Source organism: Prionailurus bengalensis, chromosome D4 (assembly GCF_016509475.1).
Source record: "Prionailurus bengalensis isolate Pbe53 chromosome D4, Fcat_Pben_1.1_paternal_pri, whole genome shotgun sequence".
In the NCBI taxonomy this organism is placed as follows: domain Eukaryota; kingdom Metazoa; phylum Chordata; class Mammalia; order Carnivora; family Felidae; genus Prionailurus; species Prionailurus bengalensis.
In genome coordinates, this window is record NC_057359.1 from 72,740,494 (window position 1) to 72,757,904 (window position 17,411).

General features: G+C 38.1%; 1 protein-coding gene across 4 annotated transcripts in view; it reads right to left on the reverse strand.

Annotated features, from left to right (window-relative positions):
• The window catches only part of PTBP3 (polypyrimidine tract binding protein 3), a 121,479-nt gene extending 104,457 nt beyond the window's left edge, over positions 1-17,022 (reverse strand). For 2 of the 4 annotated variants that reach the window (XM_043566339.1, XM_043566338.1), the window contains exons 1-2: positions 16,829-17,022; positions 13,944-13,977 (exon numbers count right to left, since the gene is read on the reverse strand). In XM_043566339.1, the coding sequence (XP_043422274.1) occupies positions 13,944-13,977; positions 16,829-16,836 (42 nt within the window). In that variant the 5' untranslated portion in view covers positions 16,837-17,022. The remainder of the gene's footprint in view (positions 1-13,943; positions 13,978-16,828) is intronic. The other 2 variants (XM_043566342.1, XM_043566343.1) reach the window with 2 other exon arrangements.
• Between the last annotated feature and the right edge of the window lie 389 nt (positions 17,023-17,411).

Below are 17,411 nucleotides of genomic sequence, written 5' to 3' on the forward strand. Positions count from 1 at the left end.
AAACTACAGGGTGCCTGGGTTGCTCAGTCAGTTAAGTGTCCGACTTCAGCTCAGGTCATGTCACAGTTCGTGAGTTCAAGCCCCCCGTCGGGCTCTGTGCTGACAGCTCAGAGCCTGGAGCCTGCTTCAGTTTCTTTGTCTCCCTCTCTGCCCCTCTCCTGCTTGTGCATACACACACTCTCTCTCGCAAAAATAAACATTAAAAAAAAAATTTTTTTTAATAAAACTACAGACAATAAAAGAGTAGCTAATGTTTGGAAACTAAAATTTTAACACCAGTAAATAATCTTGGGTTTAAAAGGAAATTTTTTTCAGGGCACCTGGGTGGCTCAGCTGGTTAAGCGTCCGACTTTGACTCAGGTCATGATCTCGTAGCTCATGAGTTTGAACCCCGTGTCGGGCTCTGTGCTGACAGCTTAGACCTGGAGCCTGCTTCAGATTCTGTGTCTCACTCTCTTTCTGCCCCTCCCCCACTCATGCTCTGTTTCTCTCTCTTTCTCAAAAATAAATAAACGTTTAAAATAAATAAAATAATTTAAAAAAGAAAATTTTAAAGTCTTAAGTATAAAAATATTTAAGATATAATGAAATTAAAACACAGATACTAAACTTGTGGTATCGAGCTTTAGTACTTTAAGATAAATTTACAGCTGAAACAAGAAATTTAAAAATAAGTGGATTAACTATCCAATTAAAAAAACTTAGAAAGGGGCGCCTGGGTGGCTCAGTCGGTTAAGCGGCCGACTTCGGCTCAGGTCATGATCTCGCGGTCCATGAGTTCAAGACCCACGTGGGGCTCTGTGCTGACAGCTCAGAGCCTGGAGCCTGCTTCAGATTCTGTGTCCCCCTCTCTCTGACCCTCCCCTGTTCATGCTCTGTCTCTCCCTGTCTCAAAAATAAACATTAAAAAAAAATTAAAAAAAAAAACTTAGAAAAAGAGCAAAAGAACAAACCCAAACATGAAAAAAGAAAAATTTTTAAATAACAGAAAACAAATGAAATCAAGAACTGAAAAATCACTTAAAGATTACTAAAAACTAAAAGCTGATTCTTTTAAAACACCAACCTGGGCCTCTAGCATAACTGATCAAGGAGAGAAAATACAATTCCGAATAAAAAAAGAATAACAAAAGACTAAAGAGATTAAAATTAACATGAGTATTATGAACTGCAGAATAAAAGCTTAAGAAATCAATAATCAAATGAATATATTCCTACAAAATATAAAATTCCAAAACTACTATGAGAGGAAACACAACTTCAATTAAACCATAAGAATTAAAGATAGAGAATTAGTAAATAAAGACCTCTCACCTTCTACTCCCAACCTAGGCCCAGATGGCTTTACAGGTGAGATCAACCAAACTTTCAAACTTCTGAGAGAAAAACTTAATAAACTTAATAAACTTACAGTGAAAAACCTGGCAAATACCTTAACCAAGTGATTAAAATTAACATTACAAATAACAGGACAAATCAACATCCTTTGCCTTCTAATACAATACACTGAGAAGAACATAACATCACTTCTATGGTATTCCTACCAAAAATATACAACCTAAATCTAACTATGAAGAAACAGATAAACTCAAAGTGACGGACACCCTACACAATAAAATGCCTGTATTCTTTTAAAACGTCAATGTCATGAATCAAAAAGACTGAGGAACCAAGGTGCCTGGGTAGCTCAGTCGGTTAAGCATCTGATTCAGCTCAGGTCATGATCTCATCATGGTTTGTGAGTTCAAGGCCCACATCGGGGTCCACGCCAACAGTGGGATTCTTTCTCTCTGTCCCTCCCCTGCTCATGCGTGCTCTCTCTCAAAATAAATAAACTTAAGAAAAAGAAAAAGAAAAAAAAAAGGACTGAGGAACCTTTTGACATTTTCTGGCTTTCATAATTATACATAGTAATGTAAAGAAAAGTTCTGTTTTTAGGTAATATACTCTGAAGTATTTAGGAGTTAGAGAATAAATAAAGTAAAATAAGGGATGCCTGGCTGGCTCCGTTGGAGGAGCATGTGACTCTTGATTTTGGGGGTCATGAGTTTGAGCCCCATGTTGGATATAGAGATTACTAAAAAAATAAGCTTTAAATAAATTAAGATAATATATCAATGAAGTTTCAAAGACTCTACTGACAAATTATTGATTATGAGGGAAAATTAGTAACTTAATAGTAGAGAAACCTAGATGACAATCACATTAGCCAATTTACAATCAGAAGGAAAAAAAAAAGGATATATGTAGAGATGTATGTATACCTAGAGAAAGGTGTGTGTGTGTGTAGAGAATATTAACAAATGAATATGAGTGATGAAACAAATGGAGCAAATGTGAGCTAACTGCGTAATGGTTACACAGGTTTTTTGTACTACTCTGCAACCTATGTTTGCATTAAAATAAAAAGGTTTAAAAAAATTTAGTGTAAAGTAAAAAAAAATACGGTTATCAATGAAATACACATTAGTACACTAAGAAAAAAGAAAACCTTTAAAAAGGAAAATCAAAATATATACAAACCATGGTAAGCTATTAGAAAGAGATAATGTGGTCATATAAAAAAGTCATATGCATAATGACTGACAACCAAAAAGTATCTGCACTTACATAAGCAATCTTATTTGGATATTAATAAGCTATTTTATTATTCATTTTTTTCAATATTTATTTACCACTTTGAGTTAAGTAGTTGTATTAGTTACATGCAGATGCAAACTAATTACCCCCAAATTCAGCAGCTGATAAAAAACAAGTATTTTTTAACTCAATTTCCATAAGTCAGAAATCTGGGCATGACTTTGCTAGATCCCCTGACTCAATGTCTCTCACAAGCTGTAATAATTTCAAAGTTCAGTAGAGGAAATAGAGGATCCACTTCCAAGTTTAGTCAAGTTGCTGCTGGCAGTATTCAGTTTGTATGTGGACCACCAGGCAGCTAACATGTCACCTCACTTTCATCAGAGTGAATAAAGTAGACAGCAAGAGAAGCCAGTCTTTTGGAACTCAACCTCTCAAGTTGTTAAGATGTTAATACCACCATCTTGCTACTTTACCTTGTTGTCTGTCTGGCTTATCTATTCCTTAACCTACCTTAAAGACAAAAAGCAGATTAAAAGAACAGGAAAAGGAACAAGAAAAAGATATACCAAATACCAAATACTAATCACAAGAACAATGGAATAACTACATTACTATCAGACAAAGTAGATTTTAGGGCAGAATTATTACTGAAAATAAAGATGTATATTTCAAATAATAAAAGAGTCAATTCATCAAAAAATAGAACATTCCTAAATATGAGTGCATCTAATAACTGAGACTCAAAAATACAAATCAAAAACTGACACAACTACAAAGAATTTTTTTTTTTAATCTGTAAGTATACATAGAAATTCCAATACCCTCTCCTCTTTCAGTAATTTACAGAACAAAAAGAAAGAAAATCAGAAAGGATATCAGAAGACTTCAATTTTCATCCTTCCTTCCTTCCAAGTTTGTTTATTTTGAGAGAGGGAGAGAATATACACAAGCAGGAGAGGGAGGGGAAAAGAGAGAGAAAGAATCCCAAGCAAGCTCCAGGCTGACAGTGTGGAGCCCAACCCAGGGCTTGATCCCATGAAATGTGAGATCATGACCTGAGGCAAAACCAAGAGCCAGACGCTTAACCAACTGAACCTTCCAGGTGGCATCTTTTTTTTTTTTTTTTTTAAGAAATCTAATCTCAACACCCACCATGGGGCTCAAACTCACAACAAGATCAAGAGTCAGATGCTCTACCAGTGGAGCCAACCAGGCACCCCAGAAGACTTGAATTATCAACCAGCCTATCTTATTGACATTTAAAAGGCAATACGCTCAACAAAAGTAAACTATATATTCTTTTAAAGTGTAATAGACCATTCATACACACCATATACTTGACATTAAAACAAATTTCAGGAGGGACACCTGGGTGACTCAGTCAGTTGAGCGACTGACTCTTGATTTTGCCTCAGATCATGATCCCAAGGTCATGGGATGAAGCCCACATTGGGCTCCACAATGAGCATGAAGCCTGTTTAAAATTCTCATTCTCTCTCTCTCTCCCTCTGTCCCTCTCCCCTGCTCAAGCTCTCTATGTCTCTCTAAAAATGAAAAATTAAAAAAATTTTCGGGAAATGTAAAAAGACTGAAATGATTCAAAGTACTATAAAAAAGAAAAAACAGTAACATGAAGATATCTGGAAAAACCCAAAATATTTAGAAATTCCCAGTATATAAAAATCTGTGGGATACAGCTAAAGAAATTTAAAATCTGAATTAACACAGGATCTATTTTTAAAAACTGAATTCATAATTAAAAACCTTCCCACACAAAAATACGCACCCACAAATAGTTACACTGAATTTCATCAAACATTTAAGGAAGAAATATTAATCTTATACAAACTCTTTAAAAAAATTTTTTTAATGTTTATTTATTTTTGATAGAGACACTGAGTGTGAGCAAGGGAAGGGCAGAGAGAGAGAGAGAGAGAGAGAGAGAGAGAGAGAGACAGACAGACACAGTATCCAAAGCAGGCTCCGGCTCTGAGCTGTCAGCACAAAGCCTGACACAGGGCTTGAACTCACGAACTATGAGATCATAACCTGAGCTGAAGTTGGACGCTCAACTGACTGAGCTACCCCGGTGCCCCATACAAACTCTTTTTTAAAAAAAAAGGGAATACTTTCCAACTCATGTCAGTTTTGGTCATCTGCTATTTTCTGTCTTTCAAGGAATTTGTACATTTCAGTTGTTACTTATTATCTCCTACTTTCTTGTGGTTTTACTTACTCTCAATAAAAATGAAAACAGAACAAATCATTTTGGGATGTGGCTAAAGCTATGCTAAGAGGAAGATTTATAGCATTAAAATTATTACATTGCAAGTATCTTAAGTGAAAATACCAAGTGTTGGTGAGAATTTGTAATAACAGTAACTTTCAAACACTGCCATTAATAATTTGGAACTATCTAGTAAAGCTGAACATGTGTATTGTCCCTACACCAGCCTACAATTTCTCTTCTGGAGTAGCAAGCACATTTCTAAGATGGTCTATACTGCTTAGCATTCACACCCAGGCCTAACTCCCTCCCCTTAGATGTAGGCTACACCTAGTGACCTACTTCTATGAACAGAATACTTTAGCGGAAGTGATAGATTCTTCCCTTCCAGATTAGGTTTCAAAAGACTGACTTCTGCTTAACTCTTACTCTGTCTCTTGGTTACTTGGGAGAAGCAAGTTGCTGAGGCAAGCTGCACTATGGAGAGACTCACATGGTAAGGAATTGAGGGCAGCCTTTAGCCAACAAATAAGGAAGTGAGGCCCTCAGGTCAACAGCCCAGGAGGAACTGACTCCTGCCAATCACATGAGTGAGCTTGCAAGCAGATTCTTCCCCAGAAGATGACAGCGGCATCTACCAACACCTTGATAGCAGTCTAGCATAAGAGCCCCAAAGTCAGAGGACCCAGCTAAGCCATACCTAGATTCCTGACCCACAGAAAATGTAAGAAAATAAATCTTAATAATAAAGAGTAAAAGTGATGAAACAGAAAAGTCAACCAAGAGAAAATAAATGAAACCAAAAATTGCCTTTTAAAAAGGATCATTAATATTGAAAACCTCTAGCTATACTAATCAGAAAAAAAACAAAAAACAAAAAAAAAACCCACCATGAATTATCAAGATCAGAACTGAAAAGATGGAAATCATTACAGATCCTAGGGATTAACAAGATAAGGAGCTCCAACTTGACAAATTCCTTGAAAGGTCTAAATCCAACACCCATTCATTTTAACAAAAAACAATGAATAGAAAAATTTGTTCAACATGAGAAAGACGTCTAAGAAAAACCTACAGGTAACAAAGACAGACTACTTACCTTTATGAGCAGGATGTTGTCACCTCTACTTAGCATTATATTGGAGGTTTTAATTTTGGATTAAGGCAAGAAAAAAAAATCATCCAGATTCGAATTTAAAAAATAAAACTCTACTCACAGATGACATGGTCATGTACAAAAAAAAAAAAAAAAAAAAAAAAGATCCTAAGCAGTTAAAAAAATACAGTAACAGCAATGCCATAAGTTACAAAGTAAATGTGCAAAGAAGGATTTCTATATATTGAAGAGAAAATACAATTTACCATACAAAAAAAAAATGGGATACATTTAAAACATGCATATAAACTTGTACACTGAAAACTACAAAACAGCACTAAAAGAAATTAGAGAAGACCAAAAAAAATTGAGATACTCTATTCCACAGGTAACAAGACTCAGTATGGTTGAAACATCAATGTCTCCCTAATTGATCTAGATAGTCTGTGCAATCCCAGTAATCCCAGTTCCAAATAGAAACTGACAAGCAGATTGTAAAATTTTTAAGAAAAGTGCAAATGATTTTGTATAGCTAAAACAATACTGATAAAGAAGAACAATGCTGGGAGGACCTAACACTACTTGAATTTAAGACACTATAAATCTACTGTTATCAAGACAGTGTGAAAATAACACAGTAATAGATAATGGTTAAGAATTCAGGGTGTAGAAATAGACACACTCACAAATGGTGAACTAATTTTCAAATAATGGTACCAATACAATTCATCATGGAAAGGAAAATCTTTTCATCAAATGTGTCAAACTCATTATATAACCATATGGAAACAAGTGAATCTCCATCTCTACCACACACCACACACAAAAACAAGTCTGAGATTCATCTCAAACCTAACCTTTCTTAAAAGTTCAAAGTACAGGGGTGCCTGGGTGGCGCAGTCGGTTAAGCATCCGACTTCAGCCAGGTCACGATCTCGCAGTCCGGGAGTTCGAGCCCCGCGTCAGGCTCTGGGCTGACGGCTCGGAGCCTGGAGCCTGTTTCCGATTCTGTGTCTCCCTCTCTCTCTGCCCCTCCCCCGTTCATGCTCTGTCTCTCTCTGTCCCAAAAATAAATAAACATTAAAAAAAAATTAAAAAAAAAAAAAAGTTCAAAGTACAGGCTTAAAGCAAATAAATATAATATTTTTATATCCTTGGGATAAGCCGATTTCTTAGACAAGACATAGAAAGCCATAACCAAAAAATGCAAAAGAAATTTATCAAAATTAAATTCTATTTATCAAGATACCATTAAAAAATGAATAGGCAAGCCACAAGGCTAGGAGAAAATATTCACAGTACATATATCTGAAAATGGACTTACACCTAGAATATACAGAAAACCCTTATAACCCTATTTCAAATAGAGTTCAAATAAAGAAAAAAAAAATATTGACGATCTTGGGGGAAAAAAACATAGGGGGAAAAATACCTTCCATATAGAGAAATACAGATAAGAATTACAGGGTTTCTTTCTCATCAGAAACCCTGCACCCATTAAGAAAGTAGAATGAGGAGGAACCTGGGTGGCTCAGTCAGTTAAGCATCCGACTCTTGGTTTTGGCTCAGGTTATGATCTCACTATTTCATGGGTTTGAGTCCTGCATTGGGCTCTGCGCTGGCAGTGTAGAGCCTGCTTGGGATTGTCTCTCCCTCTCTTTCTGCCCCTTCCCCACTTACACACACACACATACTCTCTCTCTCAAAATAAATAAACTGCATATAAAGGAAAGGAAAGGAAAGGAAAGGAAAGGAAAGGGAGAAAGAAAGAGAGAAAGAGAGAAAGAGAGAAAGAGAGAAAGAAAGAAAGAAAGAACAAAACAAAACTGCAAGCCCCAAATGGCACCACTTACGACAAATCACTAAGTCTGGACTTAATACCTAACCTACTAGCAGTTTCAACCTCCCTCAGAATTGGAGTCTTAATTGGTCAGTCAGGAACTTTCTGAGGAGCATCAATGAGGCCATCTGTCACAGGGCCCTCTCAATCCCTCAAAGGAAGATGGAGTAATCTACATAGTAAGACCCCTGTAAAAGAAGGTGACCTTGCCTGAACAATCCTTTCTTTTCTTTTGCTAATAGCTTGCCCCACCTTCCTTCCTATAAAAACCTATGTTGTACAACACCTTGAAGCTCCTCTCTACTTAGCTGGAATGCTGATTCATAAACCCCTCAGTAAATCCAATTAGATCTTCAAATTTACTTGGTTGATTTTAACAACAGAAAACAATTATGAACAAGATAGATGTTAATCCGACTAAATCATCCCTTAAAGTGTGCAGAGTCTATATATACCGATTAAAAGACTGTCAGAGTGGATTTGAAAAAAGACCTTACAGGGGCGCCTGGGTGGCTCAGTCAGTTAAGCGTCTGACTTCTGCTCAGGTCATGATCTCACGGTTTGGGAGTTCAAGCCCTGCACAGAGCCTTGCACTGACAGTGTGGAGCCTGCTTGGGATTCTTTCTCTCCCTCTCTCTTTCAAAATAAATAAACTGCTGCCCATGCTCTCTTTCTCTCTCAAAATAAATAAGTAAACATAAATAAATAGATAGATAGATAGATAGATAGATAGGTAGGTAGGTAGGTAGGTAGGAGGGGCATCTAGGTGGCTTATTCGGTTAAGCATCAGACTCTTGGTTTTGGCTCAGGTCATGCTCTCACAGTTCTAGCTGACAGTGTGAAACCTGCTTGGGAGTCTCTCTGCTCTTCCTGCATGCTCTCTCTTTCTCTCTCTCAAAATAAATAAATAAACTTAAAAAAAATAAAAATAAATTAAGAAATATGTAAGACTTAATGAACATTCACAAAAGATAAGTGAATGACTAATAAATACATGAAAGAGTAGAAAAGCATGAAAAGGTAAGCACCACCATCAGTCATGAGGCCAATGCAAATTAAAACTATAATGAGATACTGTCAGCCTTTCTGGTTATACCCACTAGAATGGGTAAGTGAAGACTGGCAATACCAACTGTAGACAAGGATGCAGGCAACCTAAACTCCATAATACAAAGCTAGTCCGAGTATAAAATGGTACAACATTTAACAAAACAGTTTGACAGTTTCTTACAAATTTAAATATATGCATATCTAATTCTATTCCTACATATGGTGTAGAATGAAGCATACATCTATCCAAAGACATACACAAATGCTTAAAGCAGCTTTATTCACAACAGTCCAAATCTGGAAAGAACCCAAATGTCTATCAACATGAGAACAGATTTTTAAATATTGTAATACATTCACAAAGGAATACTCTCAGAAATAAAAAATAATGAACTACTGATACATGCAACATGGTTGAATCTAAAACTCATTTTGCTGAGTAAAAGAAGCCAGACATCAAAGAGCTTTTACTGTATATATGACATATAAATATTTTATTCCATTTATACAAAGTTCATAAACAGAAAAATTAATAGACATCAGAACAGTTGCCTAAACTGACTCTGAAAAAAGGCAACAAAACAATTTGGAATGATGTTCTATGGCCTTGACTGGGGAGTAGGAAACATAGGTGGATACATTTCTCAGAATTTATTGCACTGTACCCTTGAAAACTGTGCATTTCACTCTATGCAAATTACAGCCCGATTTAATTAAAAAAAAAAAAAATCCAGTAAAGGCCTTCTTTATTTTGTATAGCTCAAGCACTGCAGCAGGCAAGCTTTTTCTGAAAAGGGCCAAAAAGTAAATATTCTAAGCTTTGTGGTCATATGATCTCTGCTACCACTATTCAACTCTATCCATCTATCATGAAAATCACCAGACAATATGGAATTAGCATGGCTGTGTTCCAACAAAACTATTTACCAAACAGGTGGCAATCTGGATATGGTCCACAGTCTGTGTACTTTGCTAAGCTCTGGTCAAGCAAAAAAAAAAAAAAAAAAAACCCAATCTTCAAAATCAATTTAAATATGTTATATTGTTCTTCCCTTTATACTAACAGGCATGATAATTATCAGAAACCAATTAATAGTCTTTCCTAAAATGAGTTTTTCTATATGCATCTAATGAATTAAAATAGGAAGACAACGGGGGTCTGGGTGGCTCAGTTTCTTAAGCATTTGACTCTTGATTTTGGCTTAGGGTTCGCGATTTTGAGCCCCACGACAGGCTCTACACTGGCAGTGTGGCATCTGCTTGGGATTCTCTCTCCTTCTCCCTCTCCTTCTCCCTCAAAAATAAATAAATAAACTTTAATAAAATAAAATAGGAAGACAACCCAGAAAACATATAAAAAAGTCATCATTAAAAAAAATCATTTGTGGGGCGCCTGGGTGGCTCAGTTGGTTATGCGCCCGACTTAGGCTCAGGTCATGATCTCGCAGTTTGTGAGTTCAAGCCCTACACAGGGCTCTGTGCTGACAGTTCAGAGCCTGGAGCCTGCTTCAGACTGTGTCTCCCTCTCTCTCTGCCCTTCCTCCACACATGCACACGGACTCTCTCTCAGAAATATTTTTTTAAAAAATATTTTTTTTTATTTAAAAAAAATTTTTTTTTAATTAATCATTTGTTTTAATAGCTACTACAGCATTTTGAAAACATAACTACAAATACAGGAAATATTTGAGTTTCAGATAAACCAACCAGTAAATAAAGTGTAAGCTGGAAATTTTTTTTAAGTTTATTTATTTATTTTGAGAGAGAAACAGAAAAGGAGGAGGAGCAGAGAGAGACGCTGAGAGAATTCCAAGCAGGCTCTGCATGGTCAGCAAGGAGCCCGACATTGGGCTCAAACTCATGCATCATGAGGTCATGACCTATAAGCTGGAACTTTTAAATACACTTAGGTACACACACAAAAAGCTATGTTACCCACAATGCGGACAGTTTGGTTTATCTGGTATAATGAAGTTCTTTTTTTTTTCTTAAGTTTTACTTATGTAAGTAATGTATGCACCCAATGTGGGCCTCGAACTCATGACCCCAAGATCAAGAGTCACATGCTCTTCCAACTGGGCCAACCAGGCACCCAGTATAATAAAGTTCTTGAAACTTGTCCATTATCACTCATAGTCACCTAGTTGGTTCTTCATTCAAAAGAATTTAAAATAAAGGATAACACTGTTTCTTTTTTTTTTTTTTTTAATGTTTATTTTGAGAGAGAGAGCACACCAGCAAGCAGGGGTGAGGCAGAAAGAGAGAATCTCAAGACAGGCTCTGCAGTATCAGCACAGAGCCCAACTGGGGGCTTGATCTCACGACCCTGAAATCATGACCTGAGCTGAAATCCAGAGTCGGGTGCTTAACTGACTGAGCCATTCAGGTGCCCCTGCTTGTTTTTAAAAGCATATTAAAACGTGAAATAACATGAGACAATAAAACAAATACTTTGTGAGAAGTACCCAAAATTAATTTTCCTGCATAATTTAGGCAAGGCTCAAAAATTGATACGCTGTATCCAGGGTATACAACTACATAAGTAAATCTCAAACATGGTATGTCCCTAAACTGCTTGAAAATGTTTATCTGTATTCAAGAAAATTCCAATCTAAAAAATGGGTCTAATTCTTTCTCACTACAGTAACACCTAATTGAGGAAACACCAGCAAAATCAGAAGGCTTGGGTTCCATTTTACGTTTGTCACCAAACTAGCTGCCCATTTTGCTATCATTCACTTATCAGGTATTTTTTGAGAGATTATGTGCCGGACATTGGAAACACAGTAGTGAAGAAAATATCACAATTTCCTGCCTTCATGACATATCATAGTCAATAACTTCATCTCTAAAAACAATTCCATTTTGTTTCTCTAAAATAAAAGATTTTATATTGAGTATTTTTAATTCTTTAAAAATGAAATCCATATTATTTGTCTGAGTCTGGGAAAGCAACTTGTGGAGCATAACCTGAAATCCACTCTTGCCAGTGGCTGAAACTATTTGTTGTATCATCATATTCAGATAGCAAATAAAGGTAAGAAACTGATATTCTCAAAAGACTTGTTTAAATTTGCTAATTTTGGTTTATACAATCTAGACAAATTATGAGCCTTATTAGCCTATTACCTGGTAACTAAATTCCTTGGATGGGATCCAAGAAAGAAGCAGAACAATCTTAGGAGAAATTCTCCATATAATGAGTAATTTTACAGACATTTCCAGTATGTAAGTCTATAAAAATATAGATTGACCAGTGAAACAACTAAATCAGCATATTGTTTCTTCAGAGTAGGATTTGACCTTTGTTTCCAAAGTGCTTGCTACTAAACAGGTAGTCAGAAATCCAAATCATGTATTCAAATCCAGTGGCTATGCCTAGTCTTTTTCTTTTATTTATCATCAAGATATATTTTTTCCCCACAGTAAAACAGGCATAACAGTCCCTCAAGGATAATTTCTCAATTTCAAAATGGTAAGTTTTTTAAATGTCTCGCTTACTCATTTTTGCCAGATAAACTAGTATCACGAATTACATTTTGGATAAGACCAAAACAATATTCACTTTAAATATCCTTTCCCTCACAGGGACATACAGAGACACGAAAAGTGATTCTAGACATGAGCCTGCAATTTCTAATCTCCATGTCATTCTCTTTAGCGTCATTCTCAAAAGAGAAAATGACTTGAGTATCTGCGGTGAGAAGAAAAAAAAAAAAAGACGACGACGATGAGAAGCATACCTAAGAGGTTCCTCCATTTATTTTCAATTCATAAAATATGTTTAAAGTTTGCCAAAGCAAGCTAATTCAACCCAACTTCAAAAGACAGTGTAAGCAGTAGTTCCCAATTATGTTAGTCTCAGAATCCTACTGTTAGTTTCATATGCTATTTGCTGTATTTGTGGATTTTTTAAAGTTTATTCATTTATTTTGAGAGAGTGAGCATACAGGAAAGGAGCAGAGAGAGAGAGGGAGATACAGTCCCAAGCAGTCTCCATGCTGTCAGCACTGAGCCCGACATGAGGCTTGATCTCACGAACCAGGAGATCACGCATGACCTGAGTTGAAATCGAGTCAGATGCTTACAAGACTGATCCACCTAGGTGCCCCTATGCTTATTTTTTAAGATGTTTCAAGAATATGAGCAGCACCACATAGAATAACTGCAAATGTGGAAGTGCTGAAATTGCTAGCAAGAAGAGATGATGAAGAGAAGAAAGTGATTAAACAACTTTACATAAAATATATATAAACATCAATTATTTATTTGTTTTCTACAGTAATCCAAACTATTAAGTGGCCTCTAGAACTAGATTCTCAACAGGTTTATCAAATATCAAATTGCTAAAGGAAACCTTAAAACATCCATTTATATTTAAAAACCTCATACTGATGAACATTGTTTACTTGATTTATAGTTTAGAATTCAATAAACAAGAAAACCGATTAAACTGATGTGACATTACTTAGAAGAATTATTACTGTCAAATACTAATTATCCAGCTCTCCTGCTGCTCGCCTTCTAGACAGAACCCTTATTACTGGCAGCCAGTTATAATGGGGTGTGGGGTAAACGTCCAGCTTTAGAACCAGGAAGACATGGGTTTGAACTTTGGTGCACCACACCTTGAACCTATTTTACATCTCTAAAATGGGAATTTATTGATATCTACCTTGAAGAACTGTTATTAATTAGTGAAATACGTGTAAAGCAAGCTGGCACACAGTAGGAATTAGAGAAACCTTAGCTGCTACTATTACTGTATTACTCATAAGCACATCCAAGAGAAGATATAAGAAAGAACATGACAGGGAAACACAGCCTAGGTTACATTTAACTGCTGAGCCAAAACAAAAGAAAATCAAACACACTCACTCTGATAGTTCAAGTAAAACTATGGGCTAAACTTTTTGTTCACATTTTAGATATACAAGATTAATACTGTAGTACCTCTTCATAAATATATAAAATCCAAAATCAGCTACAAATCCACTTATTTTGGAGCTAAATAAAAATGAAAGATTATTATCACACAGTAAAACAGATAATTTTATGAACAGGTGAGATGATTTCACCATTGGAAAAAAAAAATGCTGAAACTAAGATTTAAAAAAGCTTATGAAAGGATAGTAAAAGAGTCCTACCTTTAAACCGACTGCTATAAGATCTGTAACAACACTGTATGGAAAAAGTAAAAAGAGAAAATGGAAAACAAAGTTAGAGAACAGGTTTTTAAAAGACAGAGATAATAAGATTAAAGAAAAAAAGGAAAACACTATAATAATAAAAATTAATAAAAATAAGAATGTGATGAGTTATGAAATGTTAATACAAAGAAAAGTGATGGGTCAGTCTAGCAACAGCAGAGTATAAAAGCAAAGCTTTAACCGCAACGTAAGAAACAAATAGTAGATCAAATTCTTTTAGTATTTATTAAAGTATAGGTGTGTTTCAATAACATGAATATGTGTTTATCCATTTGCCTCTATTTAACAAATCCAAATCAAAACTTAAAAATCACCAAATTTCATTCTTTTAAATCACTGGTCTGAATTATCATGTTTAAAATTCTAAATGAAATAAAACCACTGAGTGGCTTTTACAGAAATAGAAGGTATCTTGCAAATTTGCATCTACCACCCAAAACAGCTCACCAAAATACAGCTAAGATAGTCTCTCAGAACTAAAATAAATGCAAACATCAAATTTCAGACATGAAAAATTTCAAAGATCTGCTTTAAAAAAAAAAAGCTCTACCACATCAAAACTGTGTTTAAGTATAAATTATCTCAGGAGGAAATGAACACATACACACACACAAAAGACAGTTGGAATTTGAGGAAGAACTAGAAAGATACAATGACTGGTGGTTTGTTGTTTCTTTTTTAACTATCCGAAATAATGAAAAAGGACCTTTCTCAGGCTGTGGGAAAATGCAAAAAGTTAATTAGCCTCTAGAAGCAAAAATTCACTGTGTTCAAAACCACATCCCTTAACCCCAAGGTGTAGAAACTCTATAAAGTTCTCCCAAGCAAAAATCCATCTCTTCTAACCCCCAAGAAACCATCTTCAATTACAATTTACCTCCGTATCTCCTAAAGCTCTAACTAAATTCAACATATTATTAAGAACCTTTACCGCTATTACTTAATAAAAGTAAACAAATTTATGAATCTGGCTTGCTCAATGACACAAATTTACTTGTTTTAAACAACCATGTAGGTTAAAATTTTTTCCTTAGACTTGGTGAAAACTTGAAATTCATTTGTCTGAAATTTAAATGTGTCAAATAACTGTGCATAAAAATTAAGATTGTATCAGTCCTGAACTTACCTTCCAGGATCTGTCTTACTGCCTCACATATTTCAACGAATAAACAACTCATTCTTAGCTTTAATAACATATAAAGGGTGAAGAGAGAGTTATTAAACTATCCAAAAGAGTAAGTCTGCACTGCACAAAATGCAGAACTCCAGTCCTCTTTATTATTACTCTAAATTTTCCAATACCAAAAGCTAGCCTGCGTCCACAGCTCAAGTCAAATCATCTAACGGACAACACACTACACACTGTGAGACACCAATTTCACAACCTCCCGAAACTGAAATACTGGCATAATTACACAAATAATTAAAACAGCAAAATTATGCACCCATATAAAGTGTAACTGAATAAGGTGATGTGCAGTGAGTTTTCAACAATGCTCTCAGAAAAGTTTCAGTTAAACAATAAAAATAGCTTCAATTAAATTAAAACAAAAGAAAGAACATCACAACCATGAATGAAATCTAAAATCGCACTTTGTCTAAAGTCAGTAGCAGTATGCAATTAGCATTCAAATGAGTTAATCCAAATATTCCATACACTTCATATTGTGAAAATACATAAATGAAGTCTAACGAAGACAAAAAATGTTGGAAGATTCCATTGTCTTTACACAGCATGGCAACAATCATCAACTATATGGTAACATGCACAAGGCTTTTACTGTTTAAGGAAGTTTCATATTATTCTACAACCAAGGGGTTTGCAGATATCTTGTCCTCAAAAGCAAGTAAAAGGCCAAACAAAACCTCAAATACATAATAGGAATAAGTAAGAGGATTTGCAAGCTCTAATAGAGCTGGAGATATTTTAAAAATCTTGATGTACATATGTAACAATAATTAATCTATGAAGACCTTAATCCAGTCGTTTCCTTAAACATTAAATTATCTGTCAGGTCCCACGCCAAATCCCTGGGTCCTCAGACAAATATTTATAACGGCGATTCCAAATCTTTTTATTTTGGTCACGGACCTCGTTAACTTTTAAAGAGCTCCTCGAAAATTGAAGAAATTCACGGGGCTTCTTTTGGGGGGTTGTGGGGGAAAGCGTCCACGGTCACCAAGTCCAGACGCCCGGTATACAGATATCGTTGGCACAGCTCACAGCCCAAGTCGGGAGACCTCCTCCGGTACCCCCCCGCCTCCCCGCACGTCTACATCCGCGGGGGGCACTGGCCTCGGGACCAGGTCGCCGCCCAGACGTGCACCGACGCGTGCACTCGCCATCCGCCTCTCCGCGGCAGCTCGCCTCCCCGCCAGGGGAAGCTCCGGCGCTCGCCCCACCTCACCGGTAAACAGCAACTCCCCAAGCGGGAGGACGCCCGCCCCGAGCGCCGCCTCCGCCTCCCCCAGCGCCGCGCACCATTTTCTGAGAGGAAGTGTCGGCAGGCCGGGCCGGGCTCCCCGGACTCTGCGCGCGGAGGGCGGACCCCGGCACCCGGCGGCTGCACCCGGCTTTCCTCCGCTTCCGGGTGTGAGGATGAAAAGGGGCGGACATTACGGGGGCGCCCCGTGGGGGAAAGAGAGGCGGCGGCGGACCGCCCCTCCACGATTTCGGGCCGCGCGGAAGCCCCGCCGTCGGGCTCGGCCGGGGCAGCTCCTCCGGTCGCCAACGCCGCGCCAGGCTCCCCGGCCGCGGCGCGTCCGGCCGAGAGCCGAAAGGAAGCGGGGCAAGCGCAGCCGATGAGCCACCGAGTACTTACCCATCCATGGCCCAGACTGAGGAGCGCACGGTGCGGGGACTGACGGGCTCACCGCGAGCGGAGGGCGGAGGCGGCGGCAGCTGGGCGGCTCCGGGGACTGGCAAGCGGCGCCTCTCCGGAGCCCCGCCGGGTGGGAGGTGGAAGGAGAGTGGGAAACAGGGGCGGAGACCAGGGACGCTCCCGCCACCGCCGCGCCCCCACCTTCCCCACCCCGCAAGCGCGTCCCCGCCTCGCCTCATCCCGCCCCTTAGCGTCGACGCCCTCCCTCCACCCCGCCCCCAGCCGGCCTCCGGCTCGGCTCCAGGGCGCCCTCTTCCTGCCGTTGCCTTAGGACTCCGCCTCCCGGCCTCTCATCCCAGCGCACGCGCGCGCCTCGCCCCTGCCTCCCTCCTGCGTTCACGGGAGCGCGCTCCTTGTGCTTCTCGCTTTGCAGTCCCGCCCGCCCACCCGCGGGCCCTGCCGGCCTTCCGGCTACTCTGCCTCGGACTGCCTGGGTCCGACTCCGCTGTCTACCGGCGGGAAGAGCGTTGGAGACCCGACTCCTGAGTGTAGGTAGGAGTGTCTCGCCAGGACCCCAGAACCG